This window comes from Zingiber officinale, chromosome 5A (assembly GCF_018446385.1).
Source record: "Zingiber officinale cultivar Zhangliang chromosome 5A, Zo_v1.1, whole genome shotgun sequence".
Taxonomy (NCBI): Eukaryota; Viridiplantae; Streptophyta; class Magnoliopsida; order Zingiberales; family Zingiberaceae; genus Zingiber; species Zingiber officinale.
Window position 1 is genome coordinate 26,692,958 of NC_055994.1, and position 27,339 is coordinate 26,720,296.

A 27,339-nucleotide genomic window follows, 5' to 3' on the forward strand; every position below is an offset into this window, starting at 1 on the left:
CTAAGATCACAAACTATAAGCTAAATGGTTTGAATTATTTAGATTGGAGTAAGATTGGTTTGAATTATTTAGATTGGAGTAAGACTGTTCGTCTTTATCTTTAAAGTATTGATAAAGATGGTCATTTGACTGATTATCCTTCTAAAGATGATTCGAAATAGGCATGGCTAAGGGAGGATGCTCGCTTGTTTCTTCAGATTTGAAATTGTATTGATAGTGAGGTAATTGGTTGATCAATCACTGTGAATTTGTTAAAGAACTAATGGATTATTTGGAATTCTTGTACTCTGGAAAAGGGAATCTCTTCCGCATGTATGAGGTCTGCAAAGCCTTTTACCGTGTGAAAAAACAAGATCAACCTTTGATCAATTATTTTATGGCATTCAAAAAGACATATGAGGAACTTAGTATGTTGCTGCCATTTAGTCCTGATGTGAAGGTTCAACAAATCCAACGAGAGCAGATGGCGATCATGATCTTCCTTGCTGGTCTATCTCCTGACTTTGAGTCTGCTAAGCCACAAGTTCTCTTTGGTTCTGAGGTCTCCTCTCTACAAGATGTATTCAGCTGCATTCTCCGCACAGAAAGTACTACACCCACTCCGCTTAATGGTGTTTTAGTAAGTTGCAATACTAATTATGTGCCTGGAAAATCAACTAGTCACATTGGAAATAAAGGGGGAGGTTCTCTGGACTTTCAAACTCGAACGCCTAATTCAAGTGGTATTGTGTGCAATTACTGTCGTAAGCCAGGTCATACAAAATTTGAGTGTAGAAAGCTTCAGTACAAAAATCAACAAAGCAATGTTCTAAAATTCGCTAGGCGCTAGTCAGGCGGCAGACCAGCGCCTAGCGCCTAGGCGGGGACTAGGCGCCGCTAGGCGGATTCCTCGGTATCCCTTGTTTCATGTGGACTGTGGACAATGTCATATGCAAATCTAAATGTTGTCTTAAACAATTTCATAGCAATGGAGATCTAACTATGTATGCTGAAATAAATGCATACTTTCCAATACCAAAAAATGAAAAACTATAAAAGAAAACTAATAGTTTTGTGCAAAGGAAATCTACTAGACTCAGTAAATATGAGTAAAAGAAATAGTTGAACAGTAGAACATACAGTAAGTTATCATAATCATGTAGTAAACAGTAGAACATTAGAAAATAGTAGCAATAGTTCAATTCAAAATTACAAGACATTGTGAACTAGTAACCACTAAGCAAAATATAATTGTTAAATAACATAAATCATGGCTTAACAAAATGAGTTCAAAATTACACAACTAATAATATCTCATAGACTCATTTATTCTGCTTCTTCTTCTCCATAATTTTCAATAACTTGTTCTTCATCGTACACAAACTCAATATCATTATTGTGATCCTCATCTTCTTCGGATTCAAAATCATCTTTATGAAGTTCTCTCACTCTAGAGCTTCTTCGGGGTTGTAGATTTTCATCTGCTCCACTTGCTTCATCAACCATTTGTCGGAACCTAGTTCAACTTCATCATCTTCCCCACCATCCACAATCCAATCTTGTGCATTTGAAGTATCTTTTGTAAGAAGGACATCGACATTCCTTTCTTTTTCTCTTTTTTGTTTGTTCAACAATCTAGTATTAAATTGGACAAATACTAGATTGTTTAACCTGTTAGCATCCAACCTATTTTTTTTCTTTGTATGAATCTAAAAAAAAAACAGAGAAAGTAAATATTATAGTTAGTACCTGAATATAGAGTATAGACGTTAAAAATTATATTTAATTTAATTAAAGACTGAAAGTTTAAAACTTACTCCAACAAGTGTACTCCAATTTCTTTCACACCCAGATGAACTTGTAGTTAATGAAAGTATCCTCAATGCCACCCTTAGCAAGTTAGGTGTGTGAGCACCGTATGTACTCCACCATGCACATGGATCAAATGTATCATCATTTTTTTCACATACTTTTGCTGCCAATGTTTTTCCAAATAACCCTGTCTTATCTCTATATTTTGGAAATTCTTTGTTAATAATTGTATCTTGTAGATCTAACTCATTGCATGCAAAGTTTCCATGCATTCAAAAATCCCATCGCGACCTCCTCATAAAGAACAATAGAACTATCTTTATAGTGAAAATAAGGATTCAACAAAAAAGCAGTGGTATGCAATGATGTATCAAGTCTATCCTTAATTTTTGACTCAATAATGGCTATGATATGCTGATAATTTGATTCCACGTTGTTCAGAGCCACCTTGATATCTTCTTAGCTTGAAGAAACTCTCCATATAGAAACCCCATCGATGGCTTTCTATCTCCATCTATCAATCGAAGAACTCTTACCAAAGGAGCAAATATTTTCAAACAAAGTGTCACACCATTCCAAAAACTCATGCTCATCACTATAGAGTAAGCCAATTTTCCTTTGTTTGTTTTTGACCATTTACATTTCTCCCACATATCACTTGAAACATGGCCCTTAAACTAGTTTTTTTTCAATCAAACTTTGCAATGTAAGGAAATTTGATGCAAATTTGATAACTCCTGGTCGGACTATGTCTCTCTTCTTCGTGAAACTTCTCATCAATGACAAAGTCTTATGGTGAGCATAGATGAAAATGGTAAAAGACTTGGATTGCTCAATAACCTTTTTATATCGTGGAAGTTTGCCAATACTTTCAAGCATGAGATTAATCGTGTGAGTTGCACATGAACTCCAAAAAATCCCTGGTCGCTTTTCTCTCGTCAATTTAGCTGCAGCCATATTGTTGGTGGCATTGTCTGTTACAATCTGAAAAATATTTTGAGCTCCTACTTGTTCAACACACTTGTCAACATACTCAAAAATAAGTTCAGCTGTATGTGCCTCGTCTGAAAACTCCTTAGACTCTAAAAATGTAGTACTCTCCTTGCAATTAACACACAAATTTAAGATGCTTCTCCTTTTTCTATCACTCCATGCATCTATCATGATCGAGCATCCATTCTTTGCTCATTCTTCTTCATGTTTCTTTAACAATTGTTTTGTTTTTTCAACTTTGACTTTTAATAGTGGCTCCCTAAGTTGATATTGAGTTGGAGGCTTGAATCCTAGTCCAAATTGACTCACTGCCTCCATTAGTTGCTTGAAGCTATCATTATCAGCAACATTGAATGAGATTCCATTTTCATAAACCCATCTCCCAACATATTGTTGAACTTGTTGAGTTCTCCCTTTGAAAAGAGGCTCATTTATATTTTTTTGGCGAAGCACTTTACTTCCACTGGAGCCTGCATTTTCTGGAGCAATTGCCGATGCATATCTATCCATGGAGCCAAGTAGAAGAGGTTTTTTAATTCCATCCATCCCTTCAATTTCAAGACCTTTTTTTTCGTCTAGAGAAATAGCCACCCCTGCTCTACAACTTTGTTCTTCCATTATTTTGTTCTTCTTTCTGTTTCTCCCTTCTAAAATAACCTGTTTGCACTTATTTTTGTCTTCTTGAGATGCTTTTCGACAACCAGATACATTTTTAGGTATATTTTCAATGTGCTCCTTTATCCTATACACTCCCCCTGACATTGCTTTTTCACATAACTTACATTTAATCTTGTCGAGGTTCTTAGGATCAATCAATATCCCAAAATCCCATCCGATGTCATTTGACTTTCTTCTAAGAATCTCAGATTCAGGTTGAGTGACAGATGCTGTCGAAGATGGATTGCTTGCCATTGATAACAGATAATCTGAAAAAACATAACATGATAGCTTAACATATTGTACATTTATAAAATATAACATGATAGCTTAACCGGATTCATTAACAGCTTAACAAGTTAACAACATAACATGATATTAAAATTTAATTATACATTTATACTATACCAAACGATACAAAATAATGAAATATAATTTTAACAAGTCTGAGAATATTTTTTATATATTATTATATCTTAATCTAACTAATAAAATTTATTAGATAATAGATATTTGTTTAAAAAAATTATATTTAAAATATATTTTTTTTATTTTTAAATTTGTTTTATACTTATATATATAAATTATAACATGCTGGTGAAGTCCGGTGCGTCCGGCGAAGTTCGGCGTTGCTTCCAGCGGTGCCGGTAGCGTTGCTTCCAGCGGCGCCGGTAGCGTCGCGGAAAGCTTTTGGCGCAGCTAGAAGCATCGCGATGCTACCGGCATTGCTGGAAGCAACGCCGGACGCGCCGGACACGTCCGACGATGCTTCCGGCGGTGTCTGATGCCTTGCGACGCGTCCGGCGTTGTCGGAGAGTTGCCGCGACAACGAAGAAACAAAAAAATAAATTAAGAGAAATAAGAAAAAATTAAAAACTTATCGGAAGCTGCAGGCCGTGATGAGAGAAGATGCAAGAGTTGGCGATTAAAGAAAGAAGACGAAGCGCCAGCCTCGGCAAATCCGATTTAGCAATAAAAAACGTACAATATGCCTAAAATATCTAAGCTCGTCGAAGCTCGCGACGGGCCACCGAAGCCCGCCGAGGGCCGCCTAGGCGGCCAAGCCGCCTAGGTCTTCCGCCTGGCTGGTTTCCGGCGCGGCCTGCCGCCGCACAACGCCTAGGCGGCCGCCTAGGGCGAAATTTCGAACACTGCAGCAAAGACACTTGGCCCAAATTGCATCCACTAATGATGCCTTTGATAAATCAATCCTTATTTCTGCAGATAAATATGTCAAGTTCTCAAAATATCAAGAATCATTTGAGTTATCATCTCCCTCTGTCACTGTTATTGTCGATTTAGGTAAACAAAACGTATGTCTTCTTTCCTCATCCTCTAAATGGGTCATTGATTCTAGTGCCACAAATCATATGATAGGTAATTCTAGTCTCTTTTCCACTTTTCAGTCTAAAGTTAATACTCATACCAATACTTTAACTAATGGGTTTACATCTTGTGTTCGTGGGTCTGGCAATATCAATCCTACCCCTTTGCTTCCTCTGTCTTCTGTCTTACATTTACCTAATTTATCATTTAATTTGCTCTCTGTTAGTCAATCTCATCTTTTCCTAATCATTGCTTATTTTATGATCTTTTGATGAAAAAGATTATTGGTAAATGATATGAGTCTGAAGGCCTTTACATTCTGGACAAATCGCTCCTAAATTCTTTTGCTTGCTCTAGTGTCACTTCTCCATTTGAGGATCATTGTAGGTCGGGACATCCATCTCTACCTTTGCTAAAAGTTTTATCCACATTATGGCAAGGTGTCTTCATTAGATTGTGAGTCGTGTCAGTTTACAAAACATCACAGTCTTAGTTCTTATCCTAAAGTAAATAAACGTGCTACTACTCTTTTTGAATTAGTTCATTCCGATATTTAAGGCTCCTTGTCCTGTTTTATCTTAATATGGTTTTAGGTATTTTATTATTTTTGTCGATGATTACTCTCGTGTAACCTGGTTATATTTAATGAAAAATCGTTCTGAGCCTTTTGTGCTAAGATTAAAACTCAGTTCAATACATTCATCCGTACTTTGCGAAGTGATAATGCTAAGGAGTATTTGTTCGGTTTATTCCCGTCCTATATGAGTTAGAATGACATGCTTCATGAAACCTCTTGCATTGACACTCCATCGCAAAATGGTGTAGCTAAAATAGACATCTTTTTGAAACTTCACGGGCCCTTTTATTTCAAATAAATGTTCCCAAACCTTTCTAGGCTGATGTAGTTTCTACAACATGTTTTTTCATTAACTGCTTGTCATTCTCTGTTCTTCATGGTGAAATCCCTTATAACATCCTTTTTCCCAATAAGTCGTTGTTTCCTATTAATCCTAGGATATTTGGTAGTACTAATTTTGTTCGGGATGTTCGTGCGCATGTCACTAAATTAGACCCCAAGTCTTTGAAATGTATTTTCCTTGGTGATTCTAATCTTTAAAAAGGTTATAGGTGTTATTGTCCCAGTATTAACAAATATCTTATCTCAATTGATGTTACCTTTATGAAAGACACATCTTATTTTCTATCCTCACCTATTCTGACTCATCAGAGGAAGGATGTTGATTTATCAGTGTATTCCATTACATCCTCCACACTTGTCTTCCTATTATTCAAATCTACTCTAGGCGTCACCCTCTAGATTCATATCCTGCTTCTACTACTTCGTCATCAGATCCAGTCCCGAGCAATGATCTTCTTATTGCGTTACGTTAAGGTAAATGACAGTGTTCTTATCCTACTTCTTTTGTTTCTTATAATGGCTTGTCTTCTTCCTCTTGTTCTTTTATTACTTGATTCTATCTCTATTCCTAAGACTGTGCGTGAGTCCATATCTGATCCTGGTTGGAAAGAAGCAATGATAGAAGAGATGAATGTTTTAGATAACAATGACATTTGGGACTTGGTCAATTTACCTTTAGGGAAACAGGCTATTAGATGCAAATGGGTATTCGTAGTTAAAGTTAATCGGATGGGTCAGTTGCTAGATTAAAAGTTCATCTTGTTGCTAAATGCTATGTTCAGATCTATGGGGTGGATTATTCTGATGTTTTTTCTTTTGTTGCAAAGTTAACATTTGTTCAATTATTTATTTTGATGGCCGTTACTTATCATTGGCCTTTACCTCAACTTGATATCAAGAATGCTTTTCTTCATGGTGATCTTCACGAGGAGTTGTATATGGAGCAACCTTCTAATTTTCTTTCTCAAGGGGCGTCAGAGCAAGTTTGTCGTTTCGAAAATCTTTATATAGTTTGAAACAAAGTCCTCATGCTTGGTTTGGAAAATTTAGTAAGATTGTTGAAAATTTTGGTATAACGAAAAGTAAGTTTGATCATTCTGTGTTCTACAAGCAGTTCCTGTCAGGAACTGATATCATTCTATTAGTTATATATGTAGATGATATTGTTATCACTGTAAGTGATACTACGGGAATCTCATCTCTTAAAGCTTTCATTCATACTTAGTTCCATACAAAAGATTTGGGGGTGTTAAAATATTTCTTGGGAGTTGAAGTTATGAAGAGTAAAAAAGGTATATTTCTATCTTAAAGAAAATATATCCTCGACTTATTAACTGAGACGGAAAAATTGGGGGCGAAGCCTTGTAGTACTCCAATGACTCATAACATGCATCTCACAGGAGATGAGGAATTATTTAAATATCTTGAATGATATCGAAGGTTGGTTGGGAAGTTGAATCACCTTACCGTAACTTGTCCAGATATTGCATATTCAGTTAGTGTTGTCAGTCAATTTATATCATCTCCAATCATTCGTCATTGGGCAACATTGGAGCAAATTTTGTGTTACTTGAAGGGAGCACCCGGAAGGGGTATTGTATATAAAAATCATGGACAAACTCGTATTGAATGTTTTTCAGATACAGATTGGGCAGGTTCTAAAATGGATAGAAGATCTATTTCAGGTTATTAACCTATCTTTATTGGAGGAAATTTAGTTTCATGGAAGAGTAAGAAACAAAATATTATGTCACTATCTAGTGCAGAGTCAGAATACAGGGCTATGACTCTGTGTGCGAGATAATATGGATATATTAACTCTTGACTGAAATAGGACTTAAAATTTCAGTACTAGCTAAACTGTGGTGTGATAATCAAGTTGCTCTTCATATTGCATCCAAGCACATATGAAATAGATTGTCATTTCGTTCGTGAGAAAATTCAATAAAACTTGATTTCTACCAGATATGTGAAGACTGGAGACCAACTCAGGACATATTTACCAAAGCTTTAAATGAGGTTCGGTTTGATTATCTTTGTAACAAGTTGGGTATGATTAATATTTATACTCCATTTTGAGGAGTATATATATATATATATATATATATATATATATGTGGGTCAATTAGGCTAATTGTAAATTAGCCTAATTATAATTTCCTAAAATAAATCCTAGTTGGTATATAAATATGTCTTCCTCTATAATAAAGATGTGTTGTATTCTTTTTATCCTGAATTACAAATATAAGTTGATTATCAAAGCAAGATAATATACAAATAAAAAAGAATTATTTAACTTCTTGTTATGCGAAATAAGTTACTATGTTATGTTATTGTGACGGATGATTTATTATTAGCCTCCAATCTATTTGTGATGTGTCAATTCTTTCTAATTTTTTTTTTCCCACAATTTATACTTAATCAAACCTAAATTAATAAAATCTTGTAGATTGTTTGACAAAGCATATGTATGTATTTGTTAAAGTCATTATCAACTAACTATTGACTAAGCATGTTTATTTAGTTTAAAACATTTGAAATAAAAAAAATCTGATAAATTAAAGAAAAATCTCTAAATGAAACTTCAACTTTGCATGCAGTCCCCATCTTCAAAAAACCTTATTTTCATTCCCTGTATGCAAAGTTTTGTTTACTTCATCCCTCATGCAAAGTTTTGTTTGACTCACCGAGTACACTCTTGATTACTATTTTCAACTTGATATCATCTTATCTAATATCGTATTAGAGTCATCGTATATTTCACCTAATGCTTGTACTCTTACCTTGTTAAATATATTTTGCTTCCCATTCTTTAACTTTTACTACTTAATTTTAGGAGTCGTGTATATTTTCCTTCTATTGATACAATAATTGAGGTGTATATCCAACATTATCTTCCTAACCATAAGAAAGTTAATTTGCGATTTATTATTCCAACTTTTAAACATGACCAAATGTTTTTCTCTTTTCTTAAAAAACATATTGGCTAATATAAGGTCATATACTATTGCAAAATCCAATATAGATTTCCTTTTTTATTTCTTGTTCCAAACCCATAACTCTATGCACCCTCTAATATTTTTCATTTTTCACACATGTACATTTAGATCACTTTCTATTTAAATTATTTTATTTGGCCGAATGTTTTATAATACTTCATCTAGGTCGCCCTAAAATCTTAATTTGATATCTCCATACTACTTGAGGTGCATATATGTTAATTATATTTATAATTTATTTCGCCACTACTTGAGAGCTATAATTCTATCATTCTTTCTAATTGCTCACTTCATCCTTTAACGAATTATCTACAACAATACTCACTCCATTTCTTGTTTTACTCTTTTCTATGTACTATAAATTAGAATCTGAATTTTCTATTATTTTTGTCTTTTCGTCTATCCATTTTATAATTTATACATGCAAAATATTAATTCTTCTCTTAATTATAGTATCTCCTATCTCGATTATTTTGAGAGTTTTGTTCCATGTTTCAAAATTTAGACTATTAATTTTCTTATAATATTTATTCAATATAAGTCAATCATACAATATAAAATATATAATACAACAATATAGAATAACTAATATGTATATAATTATCAAAAATATTTTTCATTTTCAAAAGAATGATTGACTTAACATTTGCCAGTTACATACTACCACATTAGAAACTTAATTTGTTGGTCTTTTTTCTAGAGCAAGATATCACAAAATACCTCAAATGAGTTTTTGACCATCATACAAACTGAACTATATTTTTCTTTTCACATCATCACTTATCTCACATAATCGCTCAACTTGTTGGACTTTTTGAGTGCTCGAACTGTGAAAACAGTATATTACATGTGCAATGCAATCCCTTGCCTCTATAGAAACTTGAAGATTAGTCAGGATCATTGGTAGACAACCATAAGAATCCAACACTAAGAATAATTCACAAGGTCTCTTGTTTCGATATCAAGGTCATCTTCAGATTGTAGGGTATAGTTCAGTTAAGTTCTCTCATAGATAGAGGATTCACGTTACGCTATTGTGTTGTTTTGGCAGAACATTTAATTCTTTTGGAAGAGAGTATCAAATTGTTGTAGTTAGGTCAAGTGCAAAGGCAGCACGTAGAACTATCATCCTAACAATATAGGCTCATTTAGATCAGATAATTGATGACTGTTGAGATATTCTTCTGCAGAGGCAATAGAGTTGTACTAGTATAATTAAGCTACTTTGTGCAACCACTAGTCCGGTGTTCTATGAGAGGATCAACCACAATGTATTGGAGACCTAATTATAAACACCATATATTCTAGAGGGTAATGTGTAAAGATATGATCCCCCCTAACTTGTGCCTTGTTGAACCAAATAGAAGTCATTGTCACAAGTTAAACAGTTTGACATTAGAAAATTACATGCTTGGTTATGTTATTCCCCATAGAAATCTTGTGTTCCATGACCAACAGCTTCTATTATCAATTGCAAGTCTGTTTCTCCGTGGCCTAAGTGATTAGAGTTTAAAAATCAAACTTTGAAAAAAAAAATACATTAACTGATCCTTATACCCACATTTATGGCCCCACCTAGAATCTTTCATTTACCTTTGCCCTTTGGTTCTTAATATCCTTGTCCATATATTTGTGTTGCATCTCTTCTTGAGAGAATTATGTTTCTTGCCATTTAATATATGTTCATTATCAACTGTATATTTCACAGTATCTGATAATTCAAAGCTTTTCCAAGTAGTGATCCAATTCATTGCTTTGGTTTACAGGCAAGCTAAAGAAGTGGTAAAGATACTGAAGAAACGCATTGCACATAAAAATTCGAAGGTTCAACTTCTTGCACTTACGGTAAGTTCATCAAACAGTTGGGTTTCAGTTATCACGATATCTTCTGGAACTATTCTTATTGGGTTTTCTGTTGGGTTTCAATTATTATGATATCTGCTGGAGCTATTCTTATTGGGTTTTCAACATTGTAATGTTGATTCAACCATGTTAATGAGTTGGTTAATTTATGCTTCTTTTCATCCTTGTATGTGGCATTGTAACCAGAACATCGTGACTGCATTTATCTTGTTTTCTAGAGCCACTTTTTATTGGGCTTTCAACATTGTTGATGTATTATTTGAAAGATAAAATAGATAAAGAATAATTATTCCTAGAATAGAGTAAAGAACAACTATTCCTTATCAATTAGAATAACTATAATAATATATGTCATTTTTGCAACTATGAGGATTTATGGGGAATAGAATAACTATTCATATCAACTGATTACACCATTATGTTTTTCTATTTTCAACATTAATATATTAATTAATATAATTAAATTTAAAATAATTTTCACTTATTTTTTATTTTAATGTGTATCAAGATGAATTGATATAACTTCTACTCCCATAATCTTCTTTTTATAGTTTTCATCCATTTGATTTGTTTACTTTCAAAAAACAAGAATATACCAATTAGATAATCAATTAAATTAGATTTTTAGACAATAACTAAAGAAATAAAAATATTACTTGGATTCGGCTTAGGACTTGCTAAAGCATGCTGAGTGTCGACATGGTATGCTATGTATTAACATGATTGACAAGGGTAACACAAAAAGGGTTATCCATGTTGATTAGTATTGGAACATGAATAGATACGTCTCAACCATGCAATCTAACATCATTTAAGATTTCAATTCATGGTTGAAAGAAAAATTGCTAAAACTGATCTCAAGGGGCATGCGAGGTGCTAAAGTAGGAGGATGCTCTACCTTCTCCACACCAACCCATTGCTGCTCTAAGTGCTGCCCTGTAAAGGAGCAGTTGCAACTTTAAGCTCAACATTGATTCACCATTTTTCATTTCTCAGCTGGGATTCACAGGTAGTAGGATCTGAGGGAAGCACCAAGCAAAGGTTGGGCCACCACTGGATAGATCTGGAAAGACCGCAAATCATAAGGCTTGAATGTCTTTGATGGCCTTGACGAAATTAGTTGTGTCTGCAGTCAAGTCGATATAGTGAGAAGTAGCATGGAGAGGACAACACAAAGGTGAAAGATCATACTCTTGGCAGTGTTCGACAAGGAGTAAGGCAAGTGTCAGTGTAACATAAGAGGCTTGCCAGATATGGTAGCTTGCGATGGTGGACATGTGAGGGTGAAGCCTCTCTAAAGATATGTGTTGTTGAAGATGCTTGAGATGGAGGCATCACGTAGAGAAAGGTTGGGAATCCAAAGGTTTCCAATGAGATGCTTGCCCTGAAGTCACCAGGAGGTTGCATGTTCGTGGATGCCTATGCCTCACCATATGGAGATAGATAGGGGAAGAGTTACAAACTCTTTGTGGAGGATTAGCATGGTTGCAAACACAGGAAGAAGTTGAGGTGCCTTTTCATTTCAGGTGGGCATATTTGGAGATGGGTATTGCATGTGGAGGAGGAGTTCCCACACATCCTTCAGTTATTTTTTTTCTCTCCTCTTTCTGTCTCTTTCATGATTACCACTTCACATGGATTCCAAATCCCATGTGCAAAAAACTGGTGTCCTCTTTATCCATTGTACTTGTAGATATGCCTTTGGTCAAAGTCTTAGTAGTACCATTCTAGAGAGTCGATGCTGCATTCTCCTGCTTCCATACATGTTTCTCTATACCCTGTGTGTTCCTCCACGTGATCTTGGTATTACTGCTCCAAAGCAGTTTCTCTTCCAGATCTTGCTTTGTGGGGTTCTTAATTTCTACCGCAATCATTTGTTTCTTCAATATGTGATCTGTTTTGCCTTTTCCCTGTTAATTGAATGATCTGCACTGCCAGCTCCTTGTATGTCCATGGGCAAGACAACCTCTGCACTCTTCTTCAGGTTGCACAGTGAGGGAGTCCTTGGTCATTCTTCTTCCTTAAGCTTCCCCTTGTTCTTATCCTCTTTTACCGTGACCTCCCAGGCCACTTCTTGCATTTTGACATTGCTTTGGATCTCTTTGTTCCTTCTTTAAGCACATCATCTTCTCCATTAAAGACCTAAAACCACAAGAGGTAAAGCATTACGTTCTCAGTGTGGTACTTCTAGTGAAGGGTCATGTTGTCCTATCCATCTCCTGGGGAAAAAAATTCTGTGTCTCATTTCACTACTAGCAAAGAGCCATACTATCTTATCCATCTTTTTCTCCAAGACCCTTGAGCTTTCCTTTCCCTCAGGCGATTAGGTTCTATGGTATATGTTGTTTAAGGAGATTCTCACTCAAGAGATTTGTTCTCAAGAAACCTTAGAGAGAATCCCACTCAGGAGGCCACTCTCTTGGTAAGGCATACAGTTCAAGAAACCTTAGACCTATCTACCAAGATAGAGAGACTTGTTTTTTTCTGGGTTGTCATAATTGGTGTTGCTACTACCACAGGGCAGCCTATGTTTCTGATGGCTCTTTAAATGACATCACTAATCCAAGCATTAATATGCTGGACGTTACATGTTAGAGCATATCATGATATTGACATGCACAAAGTGAAGTTGCTTGTGATGGAAATGCCAGTGCATACCTTATCAATGTTTGGCTTGTGGCAAGGTTGTCAAAATCGAGATTCTACGTTGAAACGGAAGGGAGTTGTAGAATCGTAAACTCGTAGTATCGTAACACGAATCGTAAGTTTCTACCAAAATGTAAAATATATATAAACATATATATACTCATAGAAAATAACATAGATAAGATTAATAACCTCAAAAACACATTAAACATTTGATTAAACTAAACATTTATAAGGTCTTCTACAATCCACACATAAAATAAGTCATAAGTCACAAATTTTAGATAACATATAAGTCTACAACATGAAAAATAATAGTCAAGTTCTAAAGTCTAAACTTCATAAATTCATGAATTCATAATCATCCTCCATGTGTTCTTCATCTCCAGCATCCTCCATGGCATCTCCACCTTCTTCAACTTCATCATCATCATAACTAGGCAGCTCCAAATCATCATGAGGTGCTCCACTACTAGGTCCTTCTTCAACTGGAACCAAATCTTCATTTGAAGCATCCAAATCTAAATTTTCACTATCATCCACAATCCAATCATCATCAGAAGCTAGGTCATCAATGCTATAGTCATTGACTTTCCTCAATTCCTTCTTCTTGGCTAATTTTGAATTAGCCATCACAAAGACTACATCATTCATCGTTTTTGCCTTCAAACGATTTCTTCTCTTAGTGTGGACCTAAATAATAACAAAATCAATTAACACATACTCATATAATCACATACAACTAGGTAATTTCATTCAAGAATGAAATGCAATACCATCTCAAATGCACTCCAATTCCTCTCACAGCCAGATGAGCTGCATGTCAAGCTCAAAACACGAATAGCAAACTTTTGCAACTCAGGATGTTCATAACCATATGATTCCCACCATTGTGCTGGAGTTTTGGTTTCAATTCCACAAGTGGCTACTGCACTACCAAAGAATTTCTTTCGATATTTGAAGTCTTCCAGTTGAGCATCAATCTTCTTTACTTCTTCCATACTTTCAACCATCCTTTGTAGACAATCATATATTCCTCTTTTCACTTCAAAGTCAGCTTTAAAATTAGGACTGTAATGAAATTGAGGGTTAAGGTAATAGCCCGCAGCATGCAAAGGCCGATGTAGTTGATTATCCCATCTTGCATCTATAATTTCCCATAGAGGCAAGTAACTAAAGAGTGAGAAAAAATTTGAATTAGTTTCCAAGAAATTATAAATTTATACGAGTATTTAATAATTAGTAATAAATTAAGTTACCTTTTCTTAATACCATTAAAGGCAGCTTGTATCTTTTCTTTGGCCCTGTCCATTTCCTCATAAATGAACCCCATGGCAGGCTTCTCATCTGAGTCTACCAAACGAAGGACTTTGATCAAAGGATAAGCACTCCTCAAGCATGTAATAATGCTTTTCCAGAAGTCCTTATCCATTACCACATTTTCAATAACCTTTCCATCTTTAGTCTTTGCAAATTGACTAGATTTCCATTCTTTGGATGTAAACATTCTAATCAATGCTCCCTTATTGTCATTCAAGCAACCCAAAGTCAAGTAAGATGTGGCAAAACGGGTAGTGGCTGGTCTAATCAAATCCTTTTCTTTGGTAAAATGATGCAATAGAGAAATAAGCGCAGTCCTTGAATAGATGTAAGTTGTGATCTTTTTACCTCGTGCAATTGTCTCTTTATGTATTGGTATCTTTTTTTCAAAATCCTCCAACATTAAATCGATGCAATGAGCTGCACAAGGCGTCCAATATAGCCTCTTTCTCTTCCCCATCAACATCTCCCCGGCTGCTTTGTAGTTTGCTGCATTGTCTGTGACAATTTGCACTACATTCTCTTCACCAACTTCTTCAACAATTTCATCCATCAACTTGAAAATCTTGTCAGCTGTTTTAGATATATCAGATGCATCAATTGACTTCAAAAAAATGGTTCCCATAGGACTATTAACCAAGAAGTTTAATATAGTCCTCCTCCTCTTATCTGTCCACCCATCAGTCATAATTGTGCATCCCATTTTCTTCCAAAATGCTTTGTGCTGCTCTATAACTTCTTTGGTGCAATCAACTTGTTGTTTCAAATACTTGACTCTAATCTCATGGTAGGATGGAGGCTTAAAGCCAATACCATGTCTTGCAACCAAGTCTAGCATCTTCTTGAATTCATCACTTTTTGCCACATGAAAAGGTATAGCATTATTGTAGAAAAAAGAGGCAATCCCTTGGCAAGCTTCCTCCCTCAAATTCTTCTTGAAAATGCCATTGATGGTAGTTTGACTACTCACACCCCTTTTCTTGAATAGATCAGCAGGATTCTTTGCAATTTCTCGCCTTTGTCTTTTTGCACCCTCCACCTCCTCATCTTCATATTGGCCAAGAGGACTTGAATCACTTGATCTTCCTTCAATCTCCTTTGCCCTCTTTATTGAATTTTCTTGCAATGAGGATACAATTTTCCACATTTCCTTCCTTACATCATCACTAACAGCCTTGCATGCTCCAACATCCTTTTGTGTTCCTGCCAAATGATGCTTGAGTCTATAAATCCCTCCATTTATCACCTTTTGACAGTATTTGCATTGCACTTTCTTTGGATTTTCATCAACTGCAATTCCATGTTTCCAACCTGGATCAGATCTATTTCCAGGAGCATTCACTGCCAATCTTTTGGAATATGAAGTTCCACTAGTTGTGGAAGCTACGCTTGGAATGGCTGCACCACTATTGGAGCTTGCTTCACCAGACCCACCAACACTAGCTTCTCTACTCATTTTTGTGAAATTAAAGAAGAACAAGAACACCACCACGCAGCTTCAGCTTCACCAACGGCACTGCAACTCTGCAACAGCAGCTCGCGAACCACAGACGTGGCCAACAGCCTTCAGAGATGCAGACAGGACAGAGACGGCCAAAGAAGTAAAGAACAGAGACCCACAGATGAGATAGATGGAGAAGGGACAGAGGCGGATGATGGCGTACCTTTAATCGAAGTCAGTCACAGTGTCGGTCGACGCACACCGGACGCACAGGGAGGAAGAGACAGACGCGTACGTGAAGGAGACGATGGTTGCTGAAGAAGAACGAAGCACAGCAGTTGCGGCGACAATGGCTCGCGACGCGACTTAGGAAAGTTAGGGTTTCTTGAGATCAAATCTTCTGTCTCGAAACTCTCCCTGTCCCTCTGTCCCACGCAGAAAACGACAACCGACTCGTGAGAAACACGTGACGAAGGCGGAAATCAGGGATCGGCCCTTGCTGATTGGTCTGGGGACCGATCAGCCTAGGGCCTGATCGGTCCACAGACCGATCTGCAAGACCGATCTGCAAGGGCTGATCGGCCTAGGGGCCGGTCTGGGGACCGATCAGCCCCTAGGCCGATCGGCCCTTGCAGATCGGTCTGTGGACCGATCAGGCCATAGGTGGATCGGTCCACAGATCGATCTCCCTATTTTTCTGAAGGAGAAACGCACGTGTTATTTGGAGCGGGGTTTCTTGGACCCGTGTTTGATCGATCGCTGCGATCGACCTTCTGGTCTTGGAAAACCAGCGGACATTTCGCCTAGAATCGCTGGACTCTTACGAGTCTACGATTTCCGCTACGCTTCCACGCGATTCTGCACGATTCCACCAGATTCCGCTTCCGCCTGGGCACGCAACGCGGAAGGCCACCAAAAATGCGTAGAATCGTGCGATTCTACGTTCCGACTCGCGATTTTGACAACATTGGCTTGTGGTTATTGGCGATCTCATATGACAACTAGGATAACAGGCTATCATGTTTAAGTATCCCTTTTGCCATGAAAAAAAGGTCTTGCTCAACTCTGATAAAGGTTTCTTTTGTCTGATTTAATATGATTCTGATATACCCTTGTTTTTCTTATCTAAATTCCAACTAATTTTTTTTTCAGCTTTTAGAAACAATCATTAAAAATTGTGGTGACATCGTGCACATGCATGTTGCTGAGAAGGATATATTGCATGAGATGGTCAAGATTGTCAAAAAGAAGGTTCTTGTTTCTCTCATTCAGATGCATCACTATTTTCTATACTTGCTGATAAGACTGAATCTTGTTTCCTTGGTCTTTTTTCATACAGCAATCTGATTTTCATGTTAAGGAAAAAGTACTCATATTAATAGATACATGGCAAGAAGCTTTTGGTGGCCCTCGGGCAAGATATCCACAATATTTTGCAGCCTATCAGGAACTGTTGGTATGCTTTTGTATTTTTTAAGCTGCCTTAAAGATAGCTTGTTGCTATTACAGATGTTATTTATCAAAAAAATGTTTAAAGATGTGAACTAGTTAAAGTTTTGGTAGACAATGATCATGTTTGCCAATAACTTTCTTTTCTTTAACTTCTTATGTTTTGCTCAGAGAGGTGGTGCTGTTTTCCCTCCGAGAACAGAAACGTCTCCACCTATCTTTACTCCTCCACAGACACAACCTCTGCGAACTTATCCTCCATCCATGCGAAGCCCTGGTTATCAAACTGAACCACCTGAGTCTTCAGTTGCATCTGAATTTCCTGCTTTGAGGTACTTAATTATGTTCTCATAATTTTCTTTGTTGTTGAGTATATATTCCTTGTTAGCTACTTTCTTTTTTGTTTTTCACTTTGATGGCTTACCTTGTCTAGTAGTATTGTGTCTATTCAAGGGAAAGGGCTATTTTAGTAAGCCTGGGACATCAAAACATTTAAGTTATAAGAAAGTATGGCTTTTGGGATGCCTTGCCCTGTAGGGGCTATGGTTAATACCTGTTATTGAAGACAAATTTTTAGTTCATTAGCATGAAATATACAATTTCCATTGTACTTTTTTAACAAAAAGTTCTTCATTCACTCTTTATCTGTTTCATTTTCATTTTTTTTCCAACACATTCATTTCTTATATTTATTGTGTATGTCAGCTAATATGAAAATTTGGAAAGTACTGATGGTGGTACTAAGTAATAAAGATTGGGCTTTATGTTGGCGTTTACAGCCAACAGTATAAATGTAAGCCTATGATCTTAACCAGATTTGTTGAGGTGAGATCATCACTCCTATGAGACAAGAGGGGTATTTACCATTTGAGTATCTCGATATGCAAAGGATGGGCTCAGGAGTTAGGTGCCAGAAGTGATCCATCTTCAACGCTTGGATTGCAATGAAAACTAGCAAAAGATTCTCATATTTTTGTGGGCCAATCTTGTACTGATATTCGTGATAATTAGGAGAATATTAAACATAATAAGTTTACAGGAGCAAAATGAGTTGGAGAGAAATAATGAGAAGAAATATGCAATATATAGGCTTTAAATTTGTGTTCATTGTGAAAGTTCAAATTAAAAATGGAATTGGTATCATCTTAGATAATGATAAGGCTGTCAAGAAGTAGCATTGGCATAATATATTGAAACACACTGATAATTCTCATGTTTTTTTTTTCCTGCTGATCATCTCTTTATTCACTCTTTACCCAGCAATTCCTGTTTTCTTGATTCTGGTCTTCTTTGGTGATGGCTCCAGTATGAGTGAGCTCCAAATTGTTATCCTGAACTTTTCTACTCTTTAGGTTGAGCTATGGGATTAAGCTATGATAGAAGTCATTTATTCCAATTATATGACACAGTCAGTACCTAGGAGAATATTAACGAGTGTATGAGTTGCAGGTAGTTATAGATTGTAGTGTTTCAACCACTAGACTTGTTGGATTATTGTTTTTGATGTAGCATAAGAGTAGGGATGACAATTTCCTCCGAACCGGATGGAGGATCCGATACCTGACTCGAATGGAGGAGGGTATGAAGGGATTTTTTGGAACAAATTAAATAATCGGGTAATCAGGTATGGAAATTTTCAGATTCGGATATGGAGGCGGATCTGATAGAATCTTTCCCATATCTGATCTGAATATTCGATTAAATTATTCATCTTTCTTTTCTCTGATTTTTCAGATTTCAACCACACTTCTATATTACTTACATCTATTAAAAAATATTTCTTTTATCAGAACCACTAATATGAAATGTTTCAGAAAAACTGGTGTCTGCAGTATTTCCTAAGTTTCTATCATTCTATATATATATATATATATATATATATATATATATAAAAGACAGGTTCTTCTATGAAAATTTACATAAATGATTTCACTTGCATGATCAGTTGGTGCCATGTCAAATCAATTTCTTAAAATCTCACTATCTAAAAAGGAAAAAGCTATAAGATAGCAATCAAACCTACCATTTGATATTACACCCATTGTACGTTAGACAAAAGTATAGATGGTAATAGGATATATGGGTAAGGTATGGATATCCGATCCTCCGACGGGTATGGGGATGTGGATGGATATAAAAAATAGGGACGAGGATGAAGGATATGGAATCCGATCCAAATCCGACCCATTGTCATCCCTACACAAGAGTGCTTTTATATCAAATTGATGCAACATTTGATCAAATTAAATCAGGATAAAATTGATGAAGCACAAGATAATTATCTCACATACAGAACTTCTACAAATAATTGAACAAGGAAAATACTCTTAAGCACTTTTATAGAGTGATAATATGACTTGTTCTTTGTGAAATAATATCTTAGTTCATTCCTAATAAAACTCTAACAAACTTTTTGTAAAAACTCTAAACAACTTTTTCAAATTCTTTAAAAAAAATTATCTACAGAATATTTAAACAATTTAGATAGTTCTGAAACTTTGAATAAATTTAAATGAGATTTGAAAAGTGATTTTTCTCCAACCAAGGAGAACTTGACTCAGGTGAGATGTTAACACTTTTTCCCATTGCCAATTTCATGCAAAAAGTATAAATGACCTTTCCAAGTTTGTTGAGCATGATCTCTTATTATGCTTTCTCGGGTGACCTTTTCAATGATTGATTTCTCCTTTATTTTTGGTCGCCCCTACCAATGGATAGGAAAGTGCATTAACTTTTCATAGCATGAAGATGATGACCACATTTTCATAGTAATCTTTGGGTGTAAAAGTGAAAATATTGAGGATGAATACAAATAAACGCTATCTTTAATAAAGCCAGCATTTAAAGGAGGTTCAAATTTCTCCCAGAAATCTACACATTCTTCAATTTTAAAATTGAATTAGTGTTTAAATAAATTGGCATTTAATTAGTTAGTTAAATAAATGACATGTTAAATAAACTAGCTTTATAATGAAATTTCATCTCAATGTAGCTTCAAAAGCATATGATATGAGATAAATTGGATTTATATTGCAAGATGAGAATTTATCATATTACTAGTTATTTTATAGTAATTATTTTTAATATAATTTTATTCCTAGTATGGACACACGTCTCTTGTTACTTCTCATTAGAACTCTTTGTAAGGTGGCTAGTAAATAAAGAAACTAAGACAATCTTTTAAGTGATGAATAACTGGACAAAATACACATACTTATAGGATTTTTAATTGATTTTCCAATTTTAAAATTGATGTTGTCCATTCTTAATTCATGATATGTGGCTTCTGAACGATATATAACTTGTGAGCCCAAATCTAAGTCATACTAAGTTACTAACAATTTTTTCTTTATTCAAGTTATTAGAGAAGTTCCTTAAAGTTAATTTATCATACATTTTTAGGGTAAAATTAACAAAGTTTTTTTCCCCCCAGATTTCAACTCTTTTATTTTAATTAGAAGTTCTTTGATATTAAGTGAACTAGAGGCTTTTGATAACATCTTTGATTTTGATTTTGGGCTCTATTAAATTATGAAGGGACATATTTTTTAATATTATTTTTTCATTTTATGTCAATATATGATGGTTTTGTGTCTATCATGTAATGGGTTTTAAACATTTTGCTAAAATTCTCTACCAACTTCTACAGTTTGTTGTTGGTAAATCGTGCTCGTTTAGTAAAGGCCATCTTATAAGGACGAAAATATTCCTTACTGTCAACTAACCAATCTTTAAATTTTCTAGGGTTTCCTTTTCCATCAAAAGTAACAGTGTCATGCTTAGGCTATATTGATTGTGATTCTCACTCATTCTCATGGAAATATATTGGCTCTTCTCTACCAGCTTCTACAACTTTGCCGGGAATGATGATTATAAAGTAAAGCAATGTGATAAATAAAATACAATGCAGAAAGATACTGAGTAACAGGGACAAAAACTAACATGTGAGTAAATAACAAACTATCTACATGAATGAAACTTTGTGCTTTTAAGAATAATATACGATCATACACAAACATTTATGAAAAAAAACAAATTTAATGTAAGAGATGTAAATTTATCAACTAGATAAACAAATAAAAGATGATTAATGAGATGATGAGGTTGCCCCAAGTTGGAATCTCTAATCTAGCAAATTTTTTGTTGCAATAGTGTTGTAGTGATCTGGATTGCTTATTTTGCAATATGTCTTGGACCAAATCCAAATAGTGTATGCCTCCACTTGAATTAATCTCATTCCCTCAATTTTATAGCCCCCGCGGGTTGACGTAGTTGGTATATGCATGGGTGTTTGCTCTATTAGGTCTTGGGCTTAATTCCCAGTGGGTGCAAAATACCTCGTTGAGTGTGTGACCTCTCCCATGAAAAGGCCGCTGGTATAGGGCAAAATGCCTCTCGTGATTTACCTGTCTGTATCTTGTTGTGGGGCCGGCGATACTGGGCCACTTGGGATGCGCGATATCACTTTTTGCTTCAATTCCCTCAATTTTGTACCAAATGCCTAGATCCCTTATTTTAATTAAACTGAACATGTTCTATTAATTAGCAAATTGGACCAGATCTGTTCCTTCAACGAACGTGCCTATGGCTTTTTCTTTTTTATTTCCTGTGGATAGCTAGCTTCCTATGGATAGATCCTTTCCTTGGTCAGGCAGGATTGTCAATGAAGATGCGGCGTGGAGATGGTAGATGGGTGGAATTGTTTGATCAGGCAAGGCAATGAAGGCTTCATCAATGGATGAGCAGTGTGGTGGCACAAAAGAGGTGGCAGATGGACGTGGAATGGTGAAGAACACATGGGGGGAAATGGAAGTATTAAACATTCAATTGTGAATTTAACATAGCACCAATTTGAACTCTTAAAGCACATAGAACATTAGGAAAGAATTAATCAATAAAAGGATGACTATTTAACAGAAAAAATAAGAGATAAGATATTCCTAACTCCTTTTATATATTGACGATAAGATTTATTCTTTTGTAAACTAATAACTTAGTTACTCCTATCTAAACTGTAACAAACTTTTTCTAAACAAGGTATAATTTTTTTTATATCACACTAAAAATTTAAGTAACTTTGACAACTTTGAAATTAAAAACAAATTTAATTTGGATTTGAAAATTTCAGTTGCATTAGTTTCCTCTATTCACACTTTATATCCATAGTTTTTCATGCTATACTAGATTACTACTAACTTGAAGAGGATCATTTTGGCTCACATGCAGGGAATGGAATCTCGAGCTGTGTTGCCCGAAACGGTTACCGTTCCGACACCGGACCGGCACAGCACGTGCAACAATTTCACGTGCATCATCGCGTGCGTCACGCGTTTGCAACAGATGGAAGAAGGAATCAAGATTACGACTTACCCAAAAGGAAGCATTGGCGAAAGATTAGGGTTTAGGGCGAGGCGACAGCGAAGCTGAGGCGACTGCGAGGCGGTGACGGCGAGGCGACAGTAAGGCGATGGCGGCAGGCAAGGGGGAGCAGGGAATCACGATGAGAGCAGCAGGGAAGAAGCGGAATCGCGATGAGAGAAAAAGTTGGATTTTATTAAATCATTAAATTATATATAGAATTTCTAATTAATTATTATATAAATTATAATTATATATTATATAAATTAAAAATTAATTAAATAAACTTTAATTAATAAATATAATTATAATATATAATTTTATAATTTTTATTTAAAATATAAAAAATAAAGTAAAAATAATATATAGTTATATAATTTAAAATAATTTTTATAAATTAAAAATAGATTAAAATTTTATAAAAATATTTAAAATAATTTTAAAAATTTAATTGTTAAAAAATAAAAATAATATATATATATATATAAAAAGGGGAGCCTTGGCGCAACGGTAAAGTTGTTGCCATGTGACCAAAAGGTTACGGGTTCGAATCCTGGAAACAACCTCTTGCAAAAAGCAGAGTAAGGCTGCGTACAATGGATTCTTCCCCGGGACCCCGCATGGCGGGAGCTTCGTGCACCCTACTGCCCTTTTATATATATATATATATATATATATATATATATATTGAAATAGCATCGGCACGATACGATATCGTTGCGGTTTGGAACCGAAATCTCGACACGGATCGAGATTTTAAACCTTGCTCACATGTATTGATAATTCCATTCAATTTTGCATCTTCACTGAAATTCAGAATGTTGGTGGTATAGATGTTCTTGCTGAGATGCTAAATTCTTTAGATCCTAGAAAATCCATGGTTTTTCATGCTATACTAGATTACTACACACTTGAAGAGTAGCATTTTGGCTCACATGTACTGATAATTCCATTCAATTTTGCAGCCTCACTGAAATTCAGAATGCTGGTGGTATTGTAGATGTTCTTGCTGACATGTTAAATGCTATAGATCCTAGAAATAAAGAGGTATGGTTTGCTTTGAGACTTGATGTTGTTTCTTTTACCCATTCAAATAGTACTTCTAATTTTGGCATAGTTGTAGAATGTGAGAGCAACATTGTCATCAAGATCCTACCTAGTCACAGATCCTGAAATTTAACAGTGTCATCACCGTTGTTGGTCATCAAACCATGTTTGCACAAACCATTTGAGGTTGGCTTATGGATCTTATGGCTTCTTTAAGTTCGATACAAGATTGTAATACTAGTTAAAATTCAAATCATTCAAACATTTTATTATTATATAAATTAGAGTTTTCTTTGGTCTCCTCCCCCTTTACACCTTGATTATCTTGAATCCCTTGAATGTGGTTGTTTTGTTAATCAATTTTCTTTCACTTTATTATTTATTCGAGCTACATCTATCACTCTTGAATGATAGCTTGTTTCAATCATAGCTTTCTCAAATCTGCTGCATTGAGTTTTACATATTTTCTAACACCTCTTTAACCTTTGTAAGCATGGTATCTCTACTTAGATATTTTCGACAATACAATTCTAGAAGCTCCTCTCCATTTCAACTGCTCACTTCAATCCTCTCAACAATATTTTAGTCAATATCTCCTTGTTAAGATATTTAAAAATCTTACTCTCATCCATTTCAACAGTTACATCAAATCTTTCTTACAATTGAAAAGAAACTTATATATTCTCAAATCTACTCATATTGGATATAATTGGTGAGGTTTATCTAGTACCACTATTAAAAATAAACATTTCTTGAACATCATATTTAGCATTAACATATCTATTAATTTCCAATATCTAGATTATTATCACATATTCTAATATCATAAAACATAATTTACAAAATTTCTACAGTGAATATATATACAGTATAATATAGATGATAAGTACTGCAAGTAGTAACCTTTTATAAGATTGGCATGAAAAATTAAGGTCTTTATTCAGAAAGGGTTCAAAGTTCCTTAGACGATATGACATGAAAAATTAAGGTTTATTTTAACAAATGCTAAACTTTAAAATGTTTATGTTAATACAACTCTATTCCAATATTTGATTAAGTCAAGGTTGTCATGCTCGAGATTCTACCTAGGAATCGGTGGGGAAGCATAGGAATGAGTCATGAGTTTGAAAGATTCCAACCCAATTTAAACACTACTTGTAGTTTGGACCATTGAGGCCAATTTGGGTTGGAGGAATCTTAAGAATCTAAGAGCTAGATTGTGTGCAAGTTTTGTTTTTATATCTTGGTCCAATGTCCAGTTTGAAGGGAATAAAAAACTAAAACTGATTTCCCACTTTTGAAGGGAGTTTTGTTTATAGATTATCTTAGTTGCATTCTCTGGAGTTAGAAGTTTATGTCTCAGATTGAGTTGATAACAATACTTTTTTACCTTTAGAAATCTATTTATGATAAACACTATCTGTGCAAATTTTATATTTAATGTTGAATTTTCTTAACCAGAGTGATTTTATATGCAGGGGCTTAAACAAGAGGTAATTACTGACCTTGTCAGTCAATGCCGTACCTATAGACAGAGAGTTGTCCATCTTGTTAACACAACATCGTAAGTCCTCTACTTCTTTCATTTTCTATGAAATTTTTGAAAGATCCAGTCTAGTGAAGTTATGTAGTAGTTCATCTTCTTGTGCAAAAGTGATGATCTATATGGCTAAGAAGTTTTCTATTTGTATCTACATCACTATTTATAGTTAAAAATAGCAAAAACTTTGCGCATTCAATTCACATTATTTGAACTTCTTGTATCATTCTTCTTTCCTTTGCCTGCCTTGCTTTATTTTTTCAACTCTCTATTATGTTTCTTGATGATGGCATATTAAAGTTACCAACATCTTCTATCTGATGTTACATTTAAAATTTTATTTCGTAAGTTACCTGGTTTTGCTCATCACTTGTCATGAGAGTTTTTTTTTTTTTTTTTTTTTGCCATAATCCAAGTCTTGCTTTATTACAGAGATGAGGAGCGACTTAGCCAAGGACTTGCTTTGAATGATAATTTACAGAAAGTACTAGCAAAGCATGATGCTATAGCTGCTGGAATTGCAGTTCCTGTTGAGAAACAGCAAAAATCTCTCCAGACACTTATAGATGCTAATGCTTCTTCATCTAGCAAAGTTTCAGTCCAAAGGTAAGAACCTTTTTATTTCTGTAGGTGGTAGTTGCTACTCTTGAGTCTTGAAGCCATGCCCATGTTATAATAATTTTGAATTTTTTATACAAAATTTTTAGGTCAGCTGTTGCTTACAATAGGTTCCTGCAAGAATTCACCTCATCTGAAATCTCTAAGTATAGTTTGAAGATTCTTACTATCCTCAAAGCTAAATAAATTCAACTCACCAAAATTAGCAGATGATGTTAATGAAAGATTTGAACAACTTCCATAGAAACCTTAGTAATTTTTGGCTTACGCCTATAATACTTGTGATAATTTGATGCTCTTTTTTATTTCTATTTGATTTTTGACATTCTGGGATAGGTTGTCAGCTACAAGCACGAGTGCAAATAACCAACCTCCTCTACAGCAATTATTGTCGCCCACACCACCTCAACCTGATGGTCCAAAATCTTCTTCAGTTAAATTAGATCCAAATATGGACCTTCTTAGTGGTGACAACTATAACAAACCTGCAAAGGACGATCTACTAGCTCTAGTTCCTGTTGACCAACCAGCTACAATTTCTGCTTCAGACCAGAACATTTTAGCTCTTGCAGACATGTTTCCCCCAACCAACATTAGCAGTAGCACACCTCCAACCAACTCATTTGATTCAAATTCGGCATTTCCACCACAACAGATATATCCTGCTGGATCTGGATCCAATCTTCAGATGCAACTCCAGCAAACATCACAATCACATGCAGCGCCCTTTGGTAATGGAAGTATTCCAAACTCAGTGGCATCCCAATTTGAACAGGCAAGCTATAATAATGGGGTACAGCTAAACCAGGCAACAAATGCATGGAATGGTCAACTTACTCCAGCGCACAATCCACAGCAGGAAACCCTGGGCCATGGTAAGATCATTTTTAATCCTTCTTTTCCCTGTTCTTTGTTTCTATTTAGCAGTTTTTTTATTAATTTTATTCTCTCTCTTTTCTTTCCATTCATTGTGTTTGTTTCTGGACACAGCTATCTGTAATAGAGTAAGGATGAATTGCTAAAATGGGAAAATGCACTTACTTTCTTGCAGTGTTTGCATAGCATAAGGTCTTTGTTTTCCTTATTAATTGTTTAATGAGTAAAGTATGACTAGTTTTGTGCCTGTTGAATATACTTTCATTCTTATCTTAAACAATACAATTGTATTTATGTATGATGTACACATGGGCATACGTCCATGCACATGTGACTTATGAAAATGTGAATATATGTCATTATATCTCTGGAAGGGCTAGCGCACTCTCATCTCACTTATCTCAATTTTTTTTATCAATTAATTAATTTCTCAATGGTTGTGTGCCAAGTGTGTACGAGTATGCATACATGTCTTATTAGGCATTAACTTTAAGAC

General features: G+C 35.1%; 2 protein-coding genes across 2 annotated transcripts in view; one reads left to right on the forward strand and one right to left on the reverse strand.

The window, feature by feature from the left end:
- LOC121980345 (TOM1-like protein 9) overlaps positions 1 to 27,339 on the forward strand; it is a 35,025-nt gene that overhangs the window by 6,652 nt on the left and 1,034 nt on the right. The window contains exons 2-9 of the mRNA XM_042532342.1: positions 10,452 to 10,530; positions 17,108 to 17,206; positions 17,295 to 17,411; positions 17,576 to 17,736; positions 23,728 to 23,809; positions 25,288 to 25,373; positions 25,782 to 25,955; positions 26,304 to 26,842. Of these exons, the coding sequence (XP_042388276.1) occupies positions 10,452 to 10,530; positions 17,108 to 17,206; positions 17,295 to 17,411; positions 17,576 to 17,736; positions 23,728 to 23,809; positions 25,288 to 25,373; positions 25,782 to 25,955; positions 26,304 to 26,842 (1,337 nt within the window). The remainder of the gene's footprint in view (positions 1 to 10,451; positions 10,531 to 17,107; positions 17,207 to 17,294; positions 17,412 to 17,575; positions 17,737 to 23,727; positions 23,810 to 25,287; positions 25,374 to 25,781; positions 25,956 to 26,303; positions 26,843 to 27,339) is intronic.
- LOC121980344 lies at positions 13,455 to 16,033 on the reverse strand. Its single transcript, XM_042532341.1, has 3 exons — positions 14,454 to 16,033; positions 13,971 to 14,367; positions 13,455 to 13,887 (listed from the first exon to the last, which is right to left on the reverse strand). Exons 1-3 carry the CDS (start codon positions 15,968 to 15,970, stop codon positions 13,534 to 13,536), a joined length of 2,268 nt encoding a protein of 755 aa, XP_042388275.1. The 5' UTR covers positions 15,971 to 16,033; the 3' UTR covers positions 13,455 to 13,533.

Excerpts from the sequence above, each read along its gene's own strand:
- LOC121980344 (XM_042532341.1), bottom strand. The coding sequence starts at position 15,970 with ATGAGTAGAGAAGCTAGTGTTGGTGGGTCTGGTGAAGCAAGCTCCAAT. Across the intron at positions 14,368-14,453 it reads TTTAATGGTATTAAGAAAAG|TTACTTGCCTCTATGGGAAA; the intron begins GTAACTTAATTT and ends CTCACTCTTTAG. Across the intron at positions 13,888-13,970 it reads ATTGGAGTGCATTTGAGATG|GTCCACACTAAGAGAAGAAA; the intron begins GTATTGCATTTC and ends GTTATTATTTAG.